The sequence below is a fragment of the Camelus ferus genome, chromosome 1, assembly GCF_009834535.1.
Source record: "Camelus ferus isolate YT-003-E chromosome 1, BCGSAC_Cfer_1.0, whole genome shotgun sequence".
NCBI lineage: Eukaryota > Metazoa > Chordata > Mammalia > Artiodactyla > Camelidae > Camelus > Camelus ferus.
In genome coordinates this window covers 2,114,587-2,132,729 of record NC_045696.1, presented here as the reverse complement: position 1 = coordinate 2,132,729, position 18,143 = coordinate 2,114,587, and the positions used below count along the sequence as shown (strand labels likewise).

The 18,143-nt window shown below is 54.8% G+C and overlaps 1 protein-coding gene across 3 annotated transcripts in view; it reads left to right on the top strand.

The window, feature by feature from the left end:
• AGPAT3 (1-acylglycerol-3-phosphate O-acyltransferase 3) overlaps positions 1 to 17,892 on the top strand; it is a 78,807-nt gene extending 60,915 nt beyond the window's left edge. For all 3 annotated transcript variants that reach the window (XM_032495796.1, XM_032495719.1, XM_032495860.1), the window contains 7 exons: positions 4,753 to 4,922; positions 5,476 to 5,637; positions 6,481 to 6,634; positions 7,147 to 7,249; positions 10,003 to 10,078; positions 14,834 to 15,032; positions 15,621 to 17,892. In XM_032495796.1, coding sequence (XP_032351687.1) covers positions 4,753 to 4,922; positions 5,476 to 5,637; positions 6,481 to 6,634; positions 7,147 to 7,249; positions 10,003 to 10,078; positions 14,834 to 15,032; positions 15,621 to 15,709 — 953 coding nt within the window. In that variant the 3' untranslated portion in view covers positions 15,710 to 17,892. The remainder of the gene's footprint in view (positions 1 to 4,752; positions 4,923 to 5,475; positions 5,638 to 6,480; positions 6,635 to 7,146; positions 7,250 to 10,002; positions 10,079 to 14,833; positions 15,033 to 15,620) is intronic.
• Positions 17,893 to 18,143: the final 251 nt, after the last annotated feature.

Here is an 18,143-nt window from a genome sequence, read left to right as displayed (position 1 = left end):
CCCCCCTGGGAAGGGACAGCAGCCCCTCCCTGGCTTCTCACCTTAGAAGGGCAGTCGTTTCAATTCCCAGGTGATTTTTTACTAAATAATGGGCTACCTTTTTTCTGCGTGTGTCAGAGGGAGAGTCAGAAATCCTACCATATAAAATATACAGATGAGTTACTCATGGGTGTCACTGGGGAGAGGAATGCATAGCAGAAGGGCAAATACTAGTTAATGAAAGCTGTCGACTCCACTTCCAGCAGTCTTACGAAGGTAAAACACTGCAAAACAGCCAAATTCCTGGGCAGCTGCAAGAAAGGGGCTGAGTCTAAACCAGGATCCTGAGCACATGAAAAGATGCTCAATGTCACTGTCAGAGAAATACAAATCAGAACTACAATGAGGTATCACCTCACGCTGGTCAGAATGGCTGTCATCAAAAAGTCTACAAATGATAAATGCTGGAGAGGGTGTGGAGAACAGGGAGCCCTCCCACACTGCTGGTGAGACTGTAAATTGGTGCAGCCATTATGGAAAACAGTATGGAAGTTCCTTGAAGAACTAAAAATAGAGTTACATATGATCCAGCAATCCCACTCCTAGGCATATGTCCGGGAAAAAACTATAATTGAAAAATTATACATACAGCCAGGACATGGAAGCAGCGTAAATGTCTGTTGACAGATAAGTGGATAAAGAAGATGTGTATTTATACAATGGAATAATACTTAGCCATAAAAAAGAATGAAATAATGCCATTTGCAGCAACATGGATGGACCTGGAGATCATCACACTAAGTGAGGTAAGTCACAAAGAGAAAGAAAAATACCATATGACATCACTTACATGTGGAATCTTAAAAATGACACAAACGAACTTATTTACAAAACAGAAACCAACTCACAGACATAGAAAACAAACTTATGGTTATCAGAGGGGAAAAGGAGGATAAATTAGGAGTTTAGGATTCAGAGATACAAACTACTATATGGAAAATAAACAACAAGGTCCTACTGTACAGCATAGGGAACTATATTCAATATCTTGTAATAAATTATAATGGAAAAGAATCTGGAAAAGAAATGTATGTATGTATGACTGAATCACTGTGCTGTACACCTGAAACTAACATCATTGTAAATCAACTGTACTTCAATTAAAAACACAAACAAAACAGAATCCTGAGAGACGGCTGAAGTGAGAAGCTAGCAGTTCCCGTGGGTCAGCAGAGGCCAACAGAAGTATGCCCTGGGGGGAAGTGTCTGTAATTCAGGCCTGAGGAGCCACACAGATGAAGGCAAACCATATGTGAGCTCAAGAACAACAAACATACAGCAACAGACAGACAAAAGACAGCCCAGGTGACCAGATTTGAAGAACAGCCAAATAGAACTTCGGTGAATAAAAATTGTAATTATAATGTTTTTTGAAGTAAAAAAACCTAGTGATTGGATTTTACAACAGATTAGATGCAGCTAACGAGAGAGTAGGTAAACCAGACATAAATGTGAAGAAGTCATCAGACTGCTGCAGAGTGAGCGACCAGATGAAAAGTATAAAATCTGAGTTAAAGGTGTGAGGAGAGGATGCAGGTCTGTGAAGCCATCTTGGACCCCTGGCCCAGCAGGGAGAGTAAGGAGAAGTTCTCACTGGAGGAGATGGTGGCTGAGAACTTCCCTGGGTGGATGAAACACACGATCCTGTTGCTCTGGGAGACACGTGGGCACCAGGCAGGCTGGATAAACAGAAATCCACCCTTCTGCCCATCATAGAGAAATCACAGACCATCAGAGGCAAAAAGAAGATCTTACAAACCCCCAGAAGGGAAAGCTGGAACACCTCTGAAGGCGGACGGAGCCCCTGCGGACGTGGCTAGAGCCCGGGGCCCTGGGCTGCGGCAGCCCAGCCCAGAACTCTACGTCCAGTAGAGGGAGCTTCCCGAGGAGACAGAGGAACAGTCCGAAGGAAACAGAAAGGGAGCTGATCACTGCCCGCCCGCCTTCACCTGACGTTTCCGTAAAGCGTGTTCTTCAGTGAGAACAGAAGCCATCCTCAAAGTCGGGTCTGAGTTACAGGGTCCGGCACCAGAGACACTGGTTAGCAGGTGAGTCTAAACAGTCTTACCAGCAGTAACGATGCCCAGTTTGCGAGGCTGCAAGTGCACGGGGCTGACACCCGCAGCCCGTGTACCCGGAACGGCACGGTCACAGTTAGACTGTCTTTCTCGTGTCTGTTGGGAACAGAGCGGGGATCTCACCGCCAGGCTTTGTTAACTGCGTGTAGGGAAGAGGACAGAGAAGTCAAACAGAACTTCCAAACGATTAGAAAAGGTGGATTTTTAAAGCTACACACCAGAAATTGACACATTATAAACTGACCATACTTTAAAAAGAGTATATTAAAAAAAAGCAAAGACAAGTTCATTTTTTTAAGACAAGAAAGTAGGGGGGAAAAGCATAAAAATAAGAAAACTTGAGGTAGAAATTAAGATTTATGTAAAATCCCCTGTCTGTCTGGGAGGAACACCCCCGCGCTGTGGGAGTTGCCCCCAGGAGGTAGCGGATTTGGGGAGGTTCTCACTTGCTTATTTCTCAAACATGTGAGCCCGAGTTGAGCTGGTGGAAGCCCTTCCCCAACTGCATGGCTCATGGTGAGCGCGGGAGTCACAGCTCTGTCTAGGTGGCCCTGGGCCACTGCTTTGTGCTCAAGTCTGCGGCCACGCCTTCCTCAGTCTGTGATGCCTGGCACCTTACGCTGCCCACCCTGAGCCCATTTCTGGTGTGACCCTGTCGTCCTCGGGCTGAGGAGCCTCCGTGCCATGTGAAGGGCACAGACGTGGAGCCAGGCCTCCCGGCTTGGGCCCTGGCTCCCTGCTGACCCAGCCAAGGTTCTGCCCTTCTCACCGGGGAAGCAGATGTCGCCTCTCAGCTGTCCGTCAAGACCGCGTCAGTGTGTAGAATCTGTGGGCAGCACTGCCCAGAAGGTTACTACCGACAGGCAGATTTTGAGTTTTTTCCAAAAATCATTGGTCGAAGTGTGCAGAGAACGGCTTGCTCACATGTGTGCAAGGACAAGCCCGTGTTTGAATGAAAAGAAGTCACAAAAAAATTAGTGCTGGACCCAGGAGCCAACCAGCAAAACTCCTAATTTGAAATAGTCCCCAGACCGGCTGTGAGCAGACCAGCTTCGTCTGCGGCAGCACATCCGTCCACCGGGAGGCCAGTGTGTCTAGAAAGGCTGAGCCGCCGCCCCGCGGGCGCTGGCAGCTGGCGGGAGAGCGCTGCGTGGAAAGGCCGCCTCCCGCAGGTGGGCCTCTGCTGGCGCCCCCTCCAGGATGCTGAGAACAACCACCTGCGTCTTTCTGTCTGTCTGTCTGCACTTCATTCCTCCTCACTGGCCCCCTTAGGGCCCCTCCTCCAATTGGCCGTCGGGCCCAGAAGTGTGGGGGTGTCCGAGAGACAGCCTTCGCCCAGCCACGCCTTGTGCTGAAGAGGAAGCTGGGACCCCAGCCTGTGGGACAGAGCTGTGTGTCCCCACACTTCCACCTGGGCTGGTGGGGACGCTCTTGGGGAGGGTAACCAGCCCTGGCCCCCTGGTTCTCAGGTGTTAACTTCATGTTCTGGTCCCCACTCCGCGCTCCCGGCAGCCCTGTGAGGAAGCCACTGTCGGCCCCTTCCTGTAACCGGGGAGATGGGCCCAGGCGGTCAGGCTTGGAGCCTCTCTAAACACCGGGCTGCCTGCCTGTCAGCGTTCCCCAGCCTCTGTCTTCCAGGGCTGGTCCCCTCCGAAAGCGGAGGGGTTGGTGTCCAGCTCACAAAGGACAGGCTGTCTGGCCACCTTCCTGAGCCTGGGAGCCGTCCTTTCTGATCTAAGACCACCCTTCCGGGGTGCCTGGCCATGGTGGGCGTGATGCTGGCCACGGCCGCGGGCTGGCTGTGTGCCCGCAGTCGCCTCTCCCCTATTCCGTGGATGCAGCGTGTGGTTTCCCGTCAGTCCACGGCGCACGGGAGAATCGGAGTCCGACAGGAAGATGAAGAAATCCACCTAAACTTTCTGTAAAGAGTAATGTGGATGAGAGTGACTGTGCTTGACATATGTAAGTTTAAGGTCCCTTTATGGCCGGACCAGGCCCGAGTTTGCTCAGTTACTTCTGCGTTTTGAAGCTTCCTCTGAAACCTTCCACAGAGCCTTGGAGTCGGCGTGTTGGGCTTAAGTCGGAGCTCCAGCACTCACGGACAAGTTACCTTTCCTCTGGGCTTTGGGAACAATAGTAGCGCCACCCCGAGGTGCCTGAGAGTTAGATGAGGTGCCAGGTGCGACTTACAGAGCAGAGCTCCTGGTGTCCTGTCGGTACTCAGAAGTGGTTGTCGATAGTAATAATAATAATATGATGATGATGATAATGGTGTGTTCTATTAAGTGAATGCTTTGCTCACTGTACTATTTTATGGAATATCTGATTTTTAAGAAAAAATATTTTAAATCACGTCCTTTAGATACAATGATTAGAGAAAAGTCCACGTAAAATGTGTTTCCTCCTCCATCTCTCCTGCTTTTCATTTGACTTCTCCCCGACTTCTGCTTAGAGAGGGTAATTATAATTTTAGAAACCTTAATTTATTAAATATAAGCCATCAAAACTCCTTTCTAGCAGAAAATCCCAGTCTGGATGAAGGCTGTAGGAGCCCCACCCACATCAGGAGCGGGAAGGGAGGGCCCGGAGGGTGGCCACCCACACCTCGCTGACATCCCTCCCCGTGTGTCTGCAGAGCTGGTCATGCTACTGGAGTGGTGGTCGTGCACTGCGTGCACCCTGTTCACCGACCAGGCCACGGTGGCCCGCTTTGGGAAGGAGCACGCGGTCATTATCCTCAATCACAACTTCGAAATCGACTTCCTCTGCGGGTGGACCATGTGCGAGCGATTCGGTGTGCTGGGGGTGAGCAGCGCGGGGGCCCGGGGCCCCGGGAGGTGCGGGCGTGGCTCTGGGTTTCCCTTGCCTCTGGGTCTCGCCCCAGTCCCTCCAAGCTAGGAGTCCGGGTGAATGGCTGCCCGCAGGTGCCTGGGGCTGCAGGCTGCCCCCAGCTCCCCGGGGGGCTGGCTCGAGTGATCAGGTGTCACTGCACTTCCTCTCATAGCTCCTTCCTCCCTGGTCAGCTCAGCTGCCTCAGATAAGACAGGCCGAGGGGGCCTCTGCTTGGAAGCTTGTGGGATATGACCCTGGCATCATCCCCAGGGACCCCTGGGCCTGGTGGTCAGAGCAGCCCCAGGAGTCCAGTGTGCAGTCTGTGCCCTGGGCTCCCCGCCCGCCCGCCTGCCAGCATCGGCCTGTGCCAGCCAGGTCTTTCCATGGTTTCCTCGTCTGGGCCGTGCTGGTCCCCACACTCAGAGTCAGGGGCTCCCGATGACAGCCAGTCTTGGGGGTGGCCTGAGGCAGTGCTGCCTTCTGGGACCCGGCTGCCCTGATGCACCAGCTGCCCCCTCCCCCCCAGAGTTCCAAAGTCCTGGCTAAAAGGGAGCTGCTTTACGTGCCCCTCATCGGCTGGACCTGGTACTTCCTGGAGATCGTATTCTGCAAACGGAAGTGGGAGGAAGACCGGGACACCGTCATCGAAGGACTGAAGCGCCTGGCTGACTACCCCGAATACATGTGGGTGAGTGAGGCAGCGTGAGGGGAGCCCCGCGGTGCCAGGAAGGCAGCCCGAGTTGTTAGCTGTCAACCGAGCAGGCCCTCTGAGCACCAGGGAAGCTGTGCCCCGCCCCTCGGGGCCTCGAGGACCGCCTGCTTCCCGCCGGCCCCGTGGGACCCGCTGTGCGCAGGGCGCCCCCACTGCACAGCCGGCCGCCGGAGGAGAGCCTGCTGGGCTGAGTCGGCGCTCCGTCTGCCGAGCGCCCCGGCTGAGGAGCCTCTCTGCAGGCAGGCTCTCGTGTGGAGCCAGGTGAGGGAGCTGCCGCCCGCGGGTCGCCGTGTGCTTGGGCTCCGCGGAGGCTGGCCCTGCACTTAAGAGAGCTGCCCCTCGGGGCAGGGCGGGGCCGGCCCGAGCGGACGGAGGCTGGTGGACGGCCGTCCCGAAGCTCGCGTCAGTCGGTTTAGGCCTGAGTTCCCCGCCGAACCCCTCTTACTGGTCCCTGACGGCAGTTCCTCGAGAACCGGCTCTTACGTGCCCGGCGTCTGTGACTCGCGTTGGGCTAGTGGGTGCAAGACGGCTTCCGGGCGCCCTCCGAACGCTGCTGTCGGGGGGGGGGCGCGCTGCGCCTTCTCTGGGAGAGGCGTCTTTTCACTCCTTGGAAGGGCAAAGCTGTCTGCGCGCGAGCGTGGCCGCGGCTGGAACGGCGCAGCCTCTCTGCTCGCGCCGCGCTGCTCGCGCGCGGGACGGGGGCGGGTGTCCTCCCCACAAGACTGCCGCGGGCCGGGGTCGCGCGCGGGCGTCACGGGGCCTGCGGGGTGGCGCCCGGCCTCGGCGCCCGCGCTGACCCGCGTCCCGGGTCCGGCCCAGTTTCTCCTGTACTGCGAGGGCACGCGCTTCACGGAGAAGAAGCACCGCGTCAGCATGGAGGTGGCCGCCTCCAAAGGGCTGCCCGCCCTCAAGTACCACCTGCTGCCTCGGACCAAGGGCTTCACCACCGCGGTCCAGTGCCTCCGCGGGACAGGTGAGCGCCCCGCCGGGACCGCGCCGCCCCTGCGCCCCGAGCAGAGCGAGCCGCGAAGTCAGTGATTTGCCAAAACGCCAATCAGTGAATTGCGCGTAGAATACGGGAGGCCGCTAGCCTCACAGGGAGAATCGAGTAAGCGGACCTTACGTGCTGTAAGATTCTTGTGTCATTTTTGAGGTGATAAAATACTAGTTAATGGAAAGTAACTGAAGTGATAATTAAATTAAAAAGTGTGTAACCAAAACCTTAAAAGGGGGGGAATACATGTATATAGCAAATTAAGCCAAAAGGAGGCAAGATAAAAGAAAGGGACAAAGAGCAGGCGGGTAGGAAGCAGCCAGACAGCAACTTGAAACTCAAACGTGCCGTAAGTCCGGTGATGTGAGTCAGCTGGATGCGCCAGTAAGAGATGGGAGCCCGCAGAAGCCAGCGATCCAGGTGCAAACCGCGGTGGGCCGGGCTGCAGGATGTCAGCTGGCACCGCTCACCCTCTGCGCCCCTCCCTGCAGTCGCAGCTGTCTACGACGTCACGCTGAATTTCCGAGGAAACAAGAACCCGTCTTTGCTGGGGATCCTGTACGGGAAGAAGTACGAGGCGGACATGTGTGTGAGGTGAGCTCAGCCTGCTCCCGCGGGGGCGGGGCCGGGCGGGGCGGGGCTCGCGGCGCACCGCCCCTCTCACCTCCCCGCTGCTCCCACGTGGGGGTGGTGCGGAGTTCCACCATCCAGCCAGGACCCGCACCAGGGAGGACAGTAGGAAGCCAAGGAGTGGGGTGCGAGGTGCATGCAGAATGTTTAAGAAGCTCTGAGGGAAGAGTGACCCCTCCCCTTGAAGGGAGCAGGGGCTTTTCGGAAGAAGCGTCTGAGCTAAGATTTGCGCGGTGTGTAGGACTTTCACAGGCAGGAGAAGGACAAGCTGTCCCAGCCCAAGTAGAACACCCACGTGGCCCCCTTTCATGGTGTACGGCCACCCTGACCTCGGCCACGCACCTGGCCTCCAGCTCCTGGCGACCTTGGGCTGAGCCTTGGAGTTCCACCCCAGCCAGCCTCAGCCGCACTGCTCAGAGTCAGCCCTGCCTCAAGGACATCCGGTTGGTTAATGCAGGGCTGCTGGGGCTGGCTGGCCGCAGGGACACCGGAGAAATCTCCAGAAGCAAACCTCAGTCGGAAGCGGGGCCCCACGTAGCCCTTAAAATGTCCCTAGGTTATCAGAAACTGTTCTGGTTAACTTGTGCAGTCAGCATTTATTGAGTGTCTACTGTATGCAGAGCAGGAGGGTAGAGATAGGTGGAGGCAGGCAGCGGGATCAGAGAGAACAGAGTTTCTGAAAGGCTTCGCTGCTGCAGCTGCAGAACCGTGGGGCTTGGGGGAAGGTGGCTGCGGCTCACGGGCCTGTCCCAAGGCCTGCCCTGGAACCTGAACACCGTGGGGCGTGGAGGGGGTACCTTCCCTGGATTCCCCCCCAGGCCTCAGGCAGGCAAGCTGTGCTCCAGGCACACTCTGGGAGCAGAGGGAGGGAAACGACCACATGGTTGCCCTTCTCCCTAGTTTGTAGTTGGGTGGGAAGGGAGGGGCCCCTGCACCCTCTCCTCCCACCTCCTTGGAGGCCCCAGGGGGCTCCCCAAGGTGGACACAGGGTGCTGGCCTTTCAGCCCATGTAGAAACCCAGATATCTCCTTGAGGGGGCAGTGCAGGCTCTCCCTCCTACGGAAACTTCTAGAAGCTGCACTGCTTCCGGAGTGACTTTTTGCTGGCACTGGTGACTTCGGCCCAGAGGGGCAGGGATCTCGGGGTCAGAGGGGAGCCGTCCTGGGCCACTGGTTGGGCTCATTGTGAAATGCATTTGAGGCTTCACTTGGAGAGTAGATCCCTGTCTGAAACACAAGCTCAGGGTCAGGGATCAGAGTCATTCCCGGAGGTGGGCCATGTCACTGCCATGTTCTGACTTTCCAAGCTTCTCTGCCTCATGAAGTATTTAATAAATATTGTATTTATTATCATCATTTAAAGTTATTTTATATACTTTATCCTGCATGTAATAGATGTACAGCAGAGCCTGTATATGGCATATGTGTCACACATATGAAATCAGGGGAGCACAATCATGTGAGTTTGACACTTTGGTGGTCGTCTCTCTCTGTAGACAAACCCCTTCTGACTGCTCCTGGGCATCCCTTGTGTGGTTCTCCCACTGTCCCATGAGCACAAAGCACCTCCCGGCCCCCTTGGCAGAGCCCTGGGGGATGCCTTTCCTTCCTGAAGTGGTATCTGTGGTCTGGGGACTCCTGGAGCCCCCCAGCACCTTTCCACTGCCAGAAAGGCAGGGCATTCCCTGTGTGTGTACAAATCGTGCAGCCCCGCCTCTGTGTCAGCTCCATACCTGCTACTGATGGTCCACAAAGTTAACCCATTTTGTTTACTAGGAGGTTATATGTCTTCCTCACTCCTTTGCGCATACAGTAGAGTTTCCCAGAGGCTGCGTGATGTGTGGCACCAGCATTGCTCGGATGTCTGATCACATGCATGCTTGTAAAATTTCTCAAGTTTTCATTTAGAATATGGTAAAGACCAACAGGTAAAACACACAAAACCTGACGTTCTCAGTTCTCAGAGAGAAAAAGATGGAGACACCTTGAAACAAGGAGATTTACCTCTGGCCGTGGAAATTTCTCCTGTCTCTTCTCTCACTGTGGTCCTTCCCCGATGGGCAGCCAGGCCCCGGGTTAAGTATTCTAGCTCACGCGTGTGTTCGGCAGCCCCTCCCGGCAATGTTGAGGTACTACAGTGGCCGTGGCACGTGGCCCCTGCCCTGCCGTGTCTCACCAGGTAGACACTGCCCCTCGTGGGGCTGGCAGGCCAGCTGGTGGTGAGGTTAAATGTAAGTCCGTTTCCTAATTGAAGTCAGTCATTTGTTAACTGAGATTAAAGTTTCTAAATCTATCTTGCTCTTCATATTTGAAGCTGTAGATTTCATTTGTGAAACTCGTAATCATGAGACACACCCAGTCAAGGTTACTTCCAAGGAATGAACTATTAAGAGAGACCAGAACTCTTGCGAAAAAACGATGAGCCTTCGTGGTGGAGCTGGGGGTGGGGCCCGCTCAGCTACCTGCTCCCGGGCGTCCCTTGTGTGGTGCTCCCACGGTCCCGTGAACACAGAGCGCCTCCCGGCCCCCTCGGAGCACCAGCGTATGCCCAAGGAGAGGCTGCTTTGACATTTGTGTGTTTTCAGAAATTGAGAGTCAGATTTGAATAGAAAAGGCACGATAGACAACCAGCCCTGATGCACAATGATTTGTTTCTCCCCTTTCCAGTCTGATGTCATCTGGTGATTCACTTTGCTTTCACTTTTCTTAATAAAACAGGAGATTTCCTCTGGAAGAGATTCCACTGGATGAAAAGGAAGCGGCTCAGTGGCTTCATAAATTGTACCAGGAGAAGGTAAAGGCCTTAGCCCCCCTCCCGGCACCCCAGGGTCTCATGAAGAGATGTCGAAGGGGCGGCCCACAGGGCAGGTGGGCGGCCCACAGGGCAGGCGGGCGTCCCACAGCCTAGCTCTGGGGACAGGAGCGCTGCGCCGTCCTCAGATCCTTCTTTCTGATCCTTCTCCTTCTTCCTTCATTTTTCTTAGCTTCTGAGAAATTGACAAACCAGAGAAAAGTCTAAAGGATATCCTAACTCTTGTATGCCCGTGGCCGGTAACACTTCATTATGTTCATTTCCTTTTTCTCACGTAAAGGAAATTATAGCTCTATAACACACTGTACGTGTGTATACATATGGCTTATTACAATCTAGATGACATGACAGGCTTCCTATGATGACCTCACCCTTCTCCACTCCCCCAAGGACGCTTCACCTCTGACTCTTACTTTCAGTTTATTTTATAGACACAAACATACAGACACTAGGTGTTCATTTTCAGCATTAAGGGAGGCTTAGGTAATCAGAAAATCCTGCCAGTATGTAACACATAGCATTTTAAATGCATCAGCAAGCTCTGAGATTGTAGGGGAGCCCTCTAGGAATCAAAGAGGGGGGCCGAAATCCAGGAGGGAAGGCGGTGGGTGGAAGCTCGTGGAGTTTGCTGGTCCCCACAGCCTGAAGTCGAGTTTTAGTGCCCACGTGGAAACAGAAGACGAAGGTCTGCCTGCACTCAAGGCCAGAAGCTAGAACTGAAGACCCCAGTGAAGCTGGGATCCTCAGGGAGCTTCGCCCTCAGAGAAGTGAAACTGGAAAATGTACCTGCCAGCACAGGAAGTGACTCAGAAGCTGGCCTTTCCCCTCTTGGTCTTGAAAAGTCTCCCTGGTAACTCATAATCATGGTGCTATCCGTAGACAGGTGCAGGGTTTGAATTTATACTAACAGCACGGGTTCGGAAGAACAAAGCCAAAACAGCAGCATAAAAGTGGTTCTACATGATCACCCTAGAATCCCTGAGAGAAGCATGTGTGAAACTGGACGAACACGACCCCAAGCCTAAGCTGCCCCGACTCCCTCAGGCGAGCGTCTGCCAGAGACACGCTCACAGCAAGACCCGCCACGGGCAGGTGTGACAGACACACAGACAGAAAACTAAGCTTGCGCTGTGGGGCTCCCAGGCAGCAACCAGAAGCAGTGTGTTTGAAATGATTAAGCAAAAGAGAAGGAATTGAAAACAAAGGAACAAGACCTTTTTAAGAAAGAAACAGATCTGAGAAAAACCCAGCAAAATGCACAGGCATAGGAAGCCTAGTGACTGTAAAGCCACGGCCGGAGGGGGAGGCGGCAAACTGGGAGGCGCTGAGGGCGCTGCCCAGCAGCAGCGCAGAGGAAGTGGGGACACGAAAGGGAGGTGAGGACACAGACGGGAAAGTATGTCCAGGGGGAGGTCCAGAGGAGAAGCTCGGAAGAGTGGTTGGCAGTGACATGCAGCTTCCGGAACCCTGAACGGGTTTCATCAGGTTCAGGAAGCACAAGCGTGGAACAGGATGGACAGAAAGAACGGGCATGTGCACACGTATGTACACACCCCCACACACGCATTGTACACACACACCCCAAATAGAGTAAACCCAGGGAAAGAGCAAAGAAAATAAAGAGCATAAATTATTGAAGCAGGAAGCAACGCCACAAAAGAGTGAATCTGTGGCACCAAAACTTTTCTATAAAAATATTAATAAAATAGAAAGCCTTGGGCAAGCCTGACCAATTTAAAAAGAGTGACGGTATTAATGGGGATAGAAAAGATGGCACCACCGAAGAGCAGGGAGTGAAAAGAACAGAGGAGCAAAACGAGTAACTTCATGCGCATACATTTGGAAACTTGGATAAAATGTGTGATTTCCAAGAACATTCAAAGCCTCTCCAGAAGATAAAGAAACCTAAACAGAAAAGAAGCGCAGTGTGTGCGCATCAGGTAGATGGATGGGCAGAGGGACCGCGCACGCAGGAGGCTGCAGCGGAGAGCGCGTCTCTGGATCTGGGTCGAGTTTTAAGTTTGAAACTCTTCCACCGAGTGACGTGCACGCAACAGCATTTAGCAGGAAATGAGAAATAAGCTAAAGGTGTGTAATTAGGACAGAGGCCATTGTGTATTCGTGTTCATCTGCGGTGATTCAGTTACAGTGAATGAACTGTGTATTATCAGTCTAACTGAATCTTGAGAATGTTAAGTGTAAAAACAGATTGCAGTGGGCGGATGGTAGGACGCTACTCTCAGATCACAGGAGGCCAGAGCAGTACCGTATATTGTAGTAGAGGTGCCCGGCACGGGAGCAGTACCGTATATTACCGTAGAAGTGCCCACGCACAGGTAGTGCAGGTGTAAACCCTGCCTGGGGATGGAGATCTCCCCCCCACCACAAGCATGATGTTTCTAGAGGGGAAACCACAGGCCTCATCTCCAGTCTGTAAGGGGGGCTTTCTAAAACAATCTGATAAAAGTTTTGACGTAACTGATTTATACGGATATTTTTCTATGTTCTCCTTTAATATTGAAACATATAATACTGCTTTTTGTTTAACTTATATTTTAATGTGCATTAAGGACACCATACTGCGTGTCATGTTCTCCCATTTTTTTCTGTTTCTAGTGACCATTGTTTCTTCTGCCTGTCCACATGGACATAGACAGATTTAGTCCATTCCTTTCAGATGCCGAGCTCCACCATGTGATGACACCCCGTTTTAGTTAAGTGTCTTCCCATCTGTGAACATTTATGAACTAGCTATGCAAGTGTGGGAGCGTTTCTGTGAGACACTAGCTAGCCCTGTGACTGGCGGCGGAACCCCGTCTGCCTTTGCAGAACTTTTCTAAGCTGTGCGTCACCCCCCAGCTGAGCGCGAGTTGCTTTTTCTCCCTGTCTTGAGGAGAGACGGCAGGGTCTGGAACACTTTTGGTCCCACTGCCCCCTGCCAGGGAGATACAGACCCTGAAGTGACCAAACTCAGCTCTTTGGTCCTGCTGTAATGCACACACTTCTGAGAGGCGTGGCACTTTGTGCCTTTGGTCACAGCAGCAGCACATGTGTGGCAGGCCTGTCCTCCGGAGAGCCATTGATGGTCACCTCGCTTAGCTGCACCTCCGCCTGCCAGCAGAGCACAGGCGAGGGGACTCCAGCCGAGGAGTTGAGTAGCTGGCTGGAGATGGTGGGCAGATCCTGGCTAGCCCTGGACCCTGCCGTGTGCCTCCTGGAACGACAAAGCTGGGGTTGGGGGGGTGCTCAGGGCTCCTGGAGAAACCACTGGAAGGAGAGCAGGCCTGCAGGAAGGGGGACCACCATCTGGGGGCCGTCTGCTGGTGGGACGGGTGTAAGGAGAGGAGCCCTTTCAGTTGTGCATGGAATTGCTGACAAGTCAGGACAGACGGAGGTCACACCACTGTCTGAGGGCTCACCCCACAGGGCACCCTGCCAGGGAGGACGGGCCCTGGGTGGACCATGTGTGTGCACGTGGGTGGTGCACAGATGGTCCAGAGACACCTGTCACAAACCTGGTCTAAATCTGCAGCCACGATGTGCTCTCCTGCAGGGCAAGGGCCTGCCTTCTGGTTTGTCAGTGTCCCCCTGGGCCCACCTCACCTGAACAGCCATTGACTGTGAGCCCACTGGGAGGCCCTGTGCCCCCTGTACGGGGGACCACGGTTTCCCACCCAACAGGAGCTCTGGGCGGAGAGGGAGGCCTGGCCCGTGGGCATAGCGTCAGGTGCTCAGAGTGGAGACGCCGACTGGGCTTGAAGATGTTCTTGCCCCGCGCCGGGGAGGGCCTTCCAGGTGGCGCAGGGGAGCACTGCGGTCACCCCCAGGAGTCTGCTCTAGTGTAAAGGCCACAGAAAGTTGCCCACCCTGTGCGCCCTGGGTCGGAAGGAGCAGCTGCCTCTCTACAGGCTGGAAGAAGCTGCGAGGCCAGGTGTTTGCCCCAGGTGTTTGCCCCATTTTTAGGTAAAAACCCCCACAACTGTAGAAAATTAAACGCAGAAAATAAAGAAGACAGGTGACATTCCACTGCCTCGAGAAGTTCAGGTCAAGTGGGTGTGCATCTTTCCAACCTTGATCCTATACCAGTACATAGTCACGCATACTTGTCATTTACATGGGATTATGTGGGACTTAACTCCTTTCAGAAAACGGAAAACATCACGAGTGTATCTCCATGCTCGCTAACATGCTTCTTGGCACGGCTGCAGAGAAACCTGTTATGCTGGGCGTTCTGGTTTTTCAGCTGGCCGCTGCCCAGTGTGGAGCACACGTCGCCATGTCTCTGTTGATGCTCTGCTGTCCTCACCTGCTCCTCCCTCCTTCCATCGTTAGCCACCAGGACACAGAGGAAGGGGAGGTTAAGTAGCTTTCCGTGGGTGACGCAGCTGGCAGGGGTGATGCCTAGACGGCTGAAGTCCCAGCAAGGGGTAGCCGCCGCCCTTGCCTTAAAGTGTGGTGGGGAGAGAAGGGGCCGGCTGGCAGCGCAGTCCCGGGGGTCAGAGGTGTGTGCTGTGCGCCCGGCACTGGCTGATCGTTTTTGTAGGAAACTTGCCGGGTCGAAAGGAATTGTTCAAGCTTTCGGTACAGGCCGCCACGGTTCCCCGCAATGGTCCCTCCAACTTCATCTCCCACCTGCAGCAGGCGTGGTCCGTCTAGTCTGTTTATGGGGAGAGTCATTTTTCACTGTCGTGTTATGACAGCAGTATGTGAAGCCACTTTCCCGGTTGCCTCTTCCAGGACGCGCTGCAGGAGATGTACAACCAGAAGGGTGTGTTCCCTGGGGAGCAGTTCAGACCTGCTCGGCGGCCATGGACGCTCCTGAACTTCCTCTCCTGGGCCACGGTTCTCCTGTCTCCTCTCTTCAGTTTCGTCTTGGGGGTCTTCGCCAGTGGATCTCCCCTGCTGATCCTGACGTTCCTGGGGTTTGTCGGGGCAGGTAATGGACGGGAACGCAGGCATGGCTTGAGGTTGGGAGTCCTGTACCGCCGCGGTGGCCTGGCAGCCGGGCTCCCACCTGAGCCTTGCCGGCCGCCAAATGTGGCTCCGGCTGCTCAGACCACAGCCAGATTCTAGGGCCATCTCTCCAGAAGGCTGGCCGGCCATCTGCCCGCCAGGCATCCATGCAGCAGCGAGGCTAGTGCTCTGAGAGCCGGGTGGGGAGGGCCCTGGGCCACTCGGGTTGCACTTGGGCACTTAGGGGCGGGGGCTGGCGTGACGGTCTGAAGTTTCCCAGGACGTTTTTATTCTCGCAAGGCGGATGGGCGCACGGCCTCTCTGGGCACCTGGGTGAGAACTGCACCCCTCCAGGAGCCCACACCCTACCTCCCGCTGGCTGGAGGAGCAGGGGCCTCTGATGCCCCCGGACAGGGTGCACGGCTGGCCGCGTCAGGGAAGACGGAAGAGGGGGAGCGGCCCACAGCCCCAGGGGGAGAGTCTGAGGCCAAAGGTGCAGGCCATCCCGCTTGATTTTCCCAGCTTGACAGCAAAGCAATCCATCTAACCTCGCCTTTTTCCTATTTTAAAGCTTCCTTTGGAGTCCGCCGACTAATAGGAGTGACTGAAATAGAGAAGGGCTCCAGCTATGGAAACCAAGAGTTTAAGAAAAAGGAATAATTAATGGCTGTGATTGAACACACATAACCTGACGGTGGTATCCAATTAACTCAATTAAAAACAGAACAACACACACAGAGCGGGAAAAAGACACTTAGAAACTATTTTTCTTATTAACTGGTGACTAATACTGACCAATAAAACTTGAGCCAAGAGTAAAGCAGTCGGAAGGCCTGCGGATGGAGACGCCAGCCTCGCCCCTGCGCTTCCCCCGGGAAGCCGGTCTCCGGGGCGTCGCTCTGGGGGGAGGTGGCGCCCGGAGAGCCGTCCGACTCGTCACCTCCGAGAGCGCTGTCTGCCGAGGGAGCCTTCGGTCGCTTTCTCTTCCCACACTTAGATCCCGGTTTGGGTTTTTACCAGTTATCTTGGGAGTTTCCCCGCCTCTCCCCCTGCACCCCCAGCACACTATCTTCAAGGCTCCTCCCGGGCCCCCGGGCCTCAGAGCACCTGCTCGTCCCGATCTGCTGGCACCGTGGCCTCCAGGCGGTGGGCGCGGGGCCCCGGGAGAGTTCTCTGGGCCAGCAGCACACCGAGCGAGCCGGCGGCGGACACGCGCCTCGCCCCGTTGAGCTTCCAGAGCTTCCTTGCCCCTTCCTACCTGAGCCCGCGTGGAAACACCTTCAGTCCGTTTCAAGGCGGATGGAGCCCGAGAACTCGGCGAGGTGCGGCGTCCTCCCGGTGCCCCGGGCGCAGCTCCTCTGTCCCCGGCGACCGTCAGACTCGGGTCCCCAGCCGAGCGCAGGGCGGCCACCCGCACGGAGGCGCTGTGTCCGGGGGTCGGGGGTGGGGGAGCCTCGGCCCGCAGCCTGCAGGACTGTTGACGCTTTTGAGAAGGCAGTGTCACCATCACCCTGTCTTCTGAGGTGGTTGGAAACAGCACGGAGCTCGTCTGCTTTGAGAGGTTATACTTTGACAGTGGACCTGTGGACGGCTGTCAGCGTCCTGACGAAAACGGGAGGTGGTGAGCCCTCCCCACCTCCGCCCCCCTCCCCCCCGGGCAGCTGCATGTGTCCGGGGGGAGGGCCGGCGGCGGCTCCTGCCGCAGGGCTGTCCCCCGAGTGTGCTGACCGCCTGTGCTTGGCGGCACCGCATCCCCGCAGCCTGCCGCCGGGGTGCTCGCCGCTCCTCCCGGAGGGAGGCGCCTCCAGCGCACGCCCGGCGGGGCGGAAGCCCCCGGGGCCGGCCGCCCCGCCCCCCCGGGCGCTCCCGCCCCGCCCCCCGCCCGGCCTCCCTCCGCTGTAGCCCCGCCCCCCGCCCGCATCCGGCTTTCCTCTGAAACTTTACCTTGCTTTTTAAAAGTCACACTCCCCTCATCTTTTTTAGCAAGAGAACGAAAAATAACGGGTGTTATCTCTGATGCACTGTAACCAGCATCCTGAATAGAGGCAGGGTGAACTTTCTAGGGGAAAAAATGGAGGGAAGAGGCATGGAAAAAATTATAAACCAAATTGGAAAAATAATTATGCATTGGTCCTAAGTACGTATTTTGGGGAGGTCTAGGGAAACAGCCCACATCCTTTGTAACGACACTACTGAATTCTGCATTAGTGACCTTGGTGAAGGGACCGAGGTCGCAGGGACGCGAACCACGATACTGTACTTGCTCAGGAGGGACAGTGGGTGCACACGAGTCCTGGTGAGGTTGAAGGGTAAAACAAACCGGCTTTGAAGTGCTTTTCTTAGACGCGTGCTTCCCTCTGCCACAAAGCACGCCCCTCCAACCCCCCCCCCCCCCCCCCCCGCATAGCAGAGCCCCTGCGGAAGAGCTGCTCCCACTGCGGTCAGCGCTACCTTAGGTCTCATTTCTCTGCACACGGTGTGCTGTTCTTCCGTCTCTCTGTGTGTTTATGTTATTTGCTAATTCACTAACCCTGCAAATCTTAAAGGAAACAGTTGAAGAGTACTACTGTGCGGGTACATTACCTGGAAAATGCAAAATTAGATCTTTTTACCGTTTAATTAATAGTTCTTGCCTCTGGGATAAGTTCCCTCCCCTTGAAATTAATACCTAATGTGTAAATTCTGTGTGGAGGCAGTGATGAGCTGTGAAGACTCGAGGTAAATGGAGATTGACCACTTCTAATTTTCAAATCTCAGCGACTTCCTTCCCACTGAACGCAGATTAGCTTGTGCACTTGAATACCAAGCTCTTTGACAGCAATAAAAACTACACCATGAATGTTTGGGTTTTTTTTTTTTTTTTTTTTTTTTTTTGGAGGGGTAGACTCTGCTTTTCATCCATTTCGGAAGGAAAGGGGGAGAGGAGCTCTCTTCATTTTTTCCCCTCAATTAATAAACCACAGAACAGTGCTTTCCTTATTTCTTCTCCTTTACCCCCTCTGCTGCTGGTGATGTCCAGATCAGGCTGAATGCTGGGACAGTTGTGCTGGTCACAGTGGGGAGAGTGTGCTCTAGGTTGAAGTCGCTGGTGCCC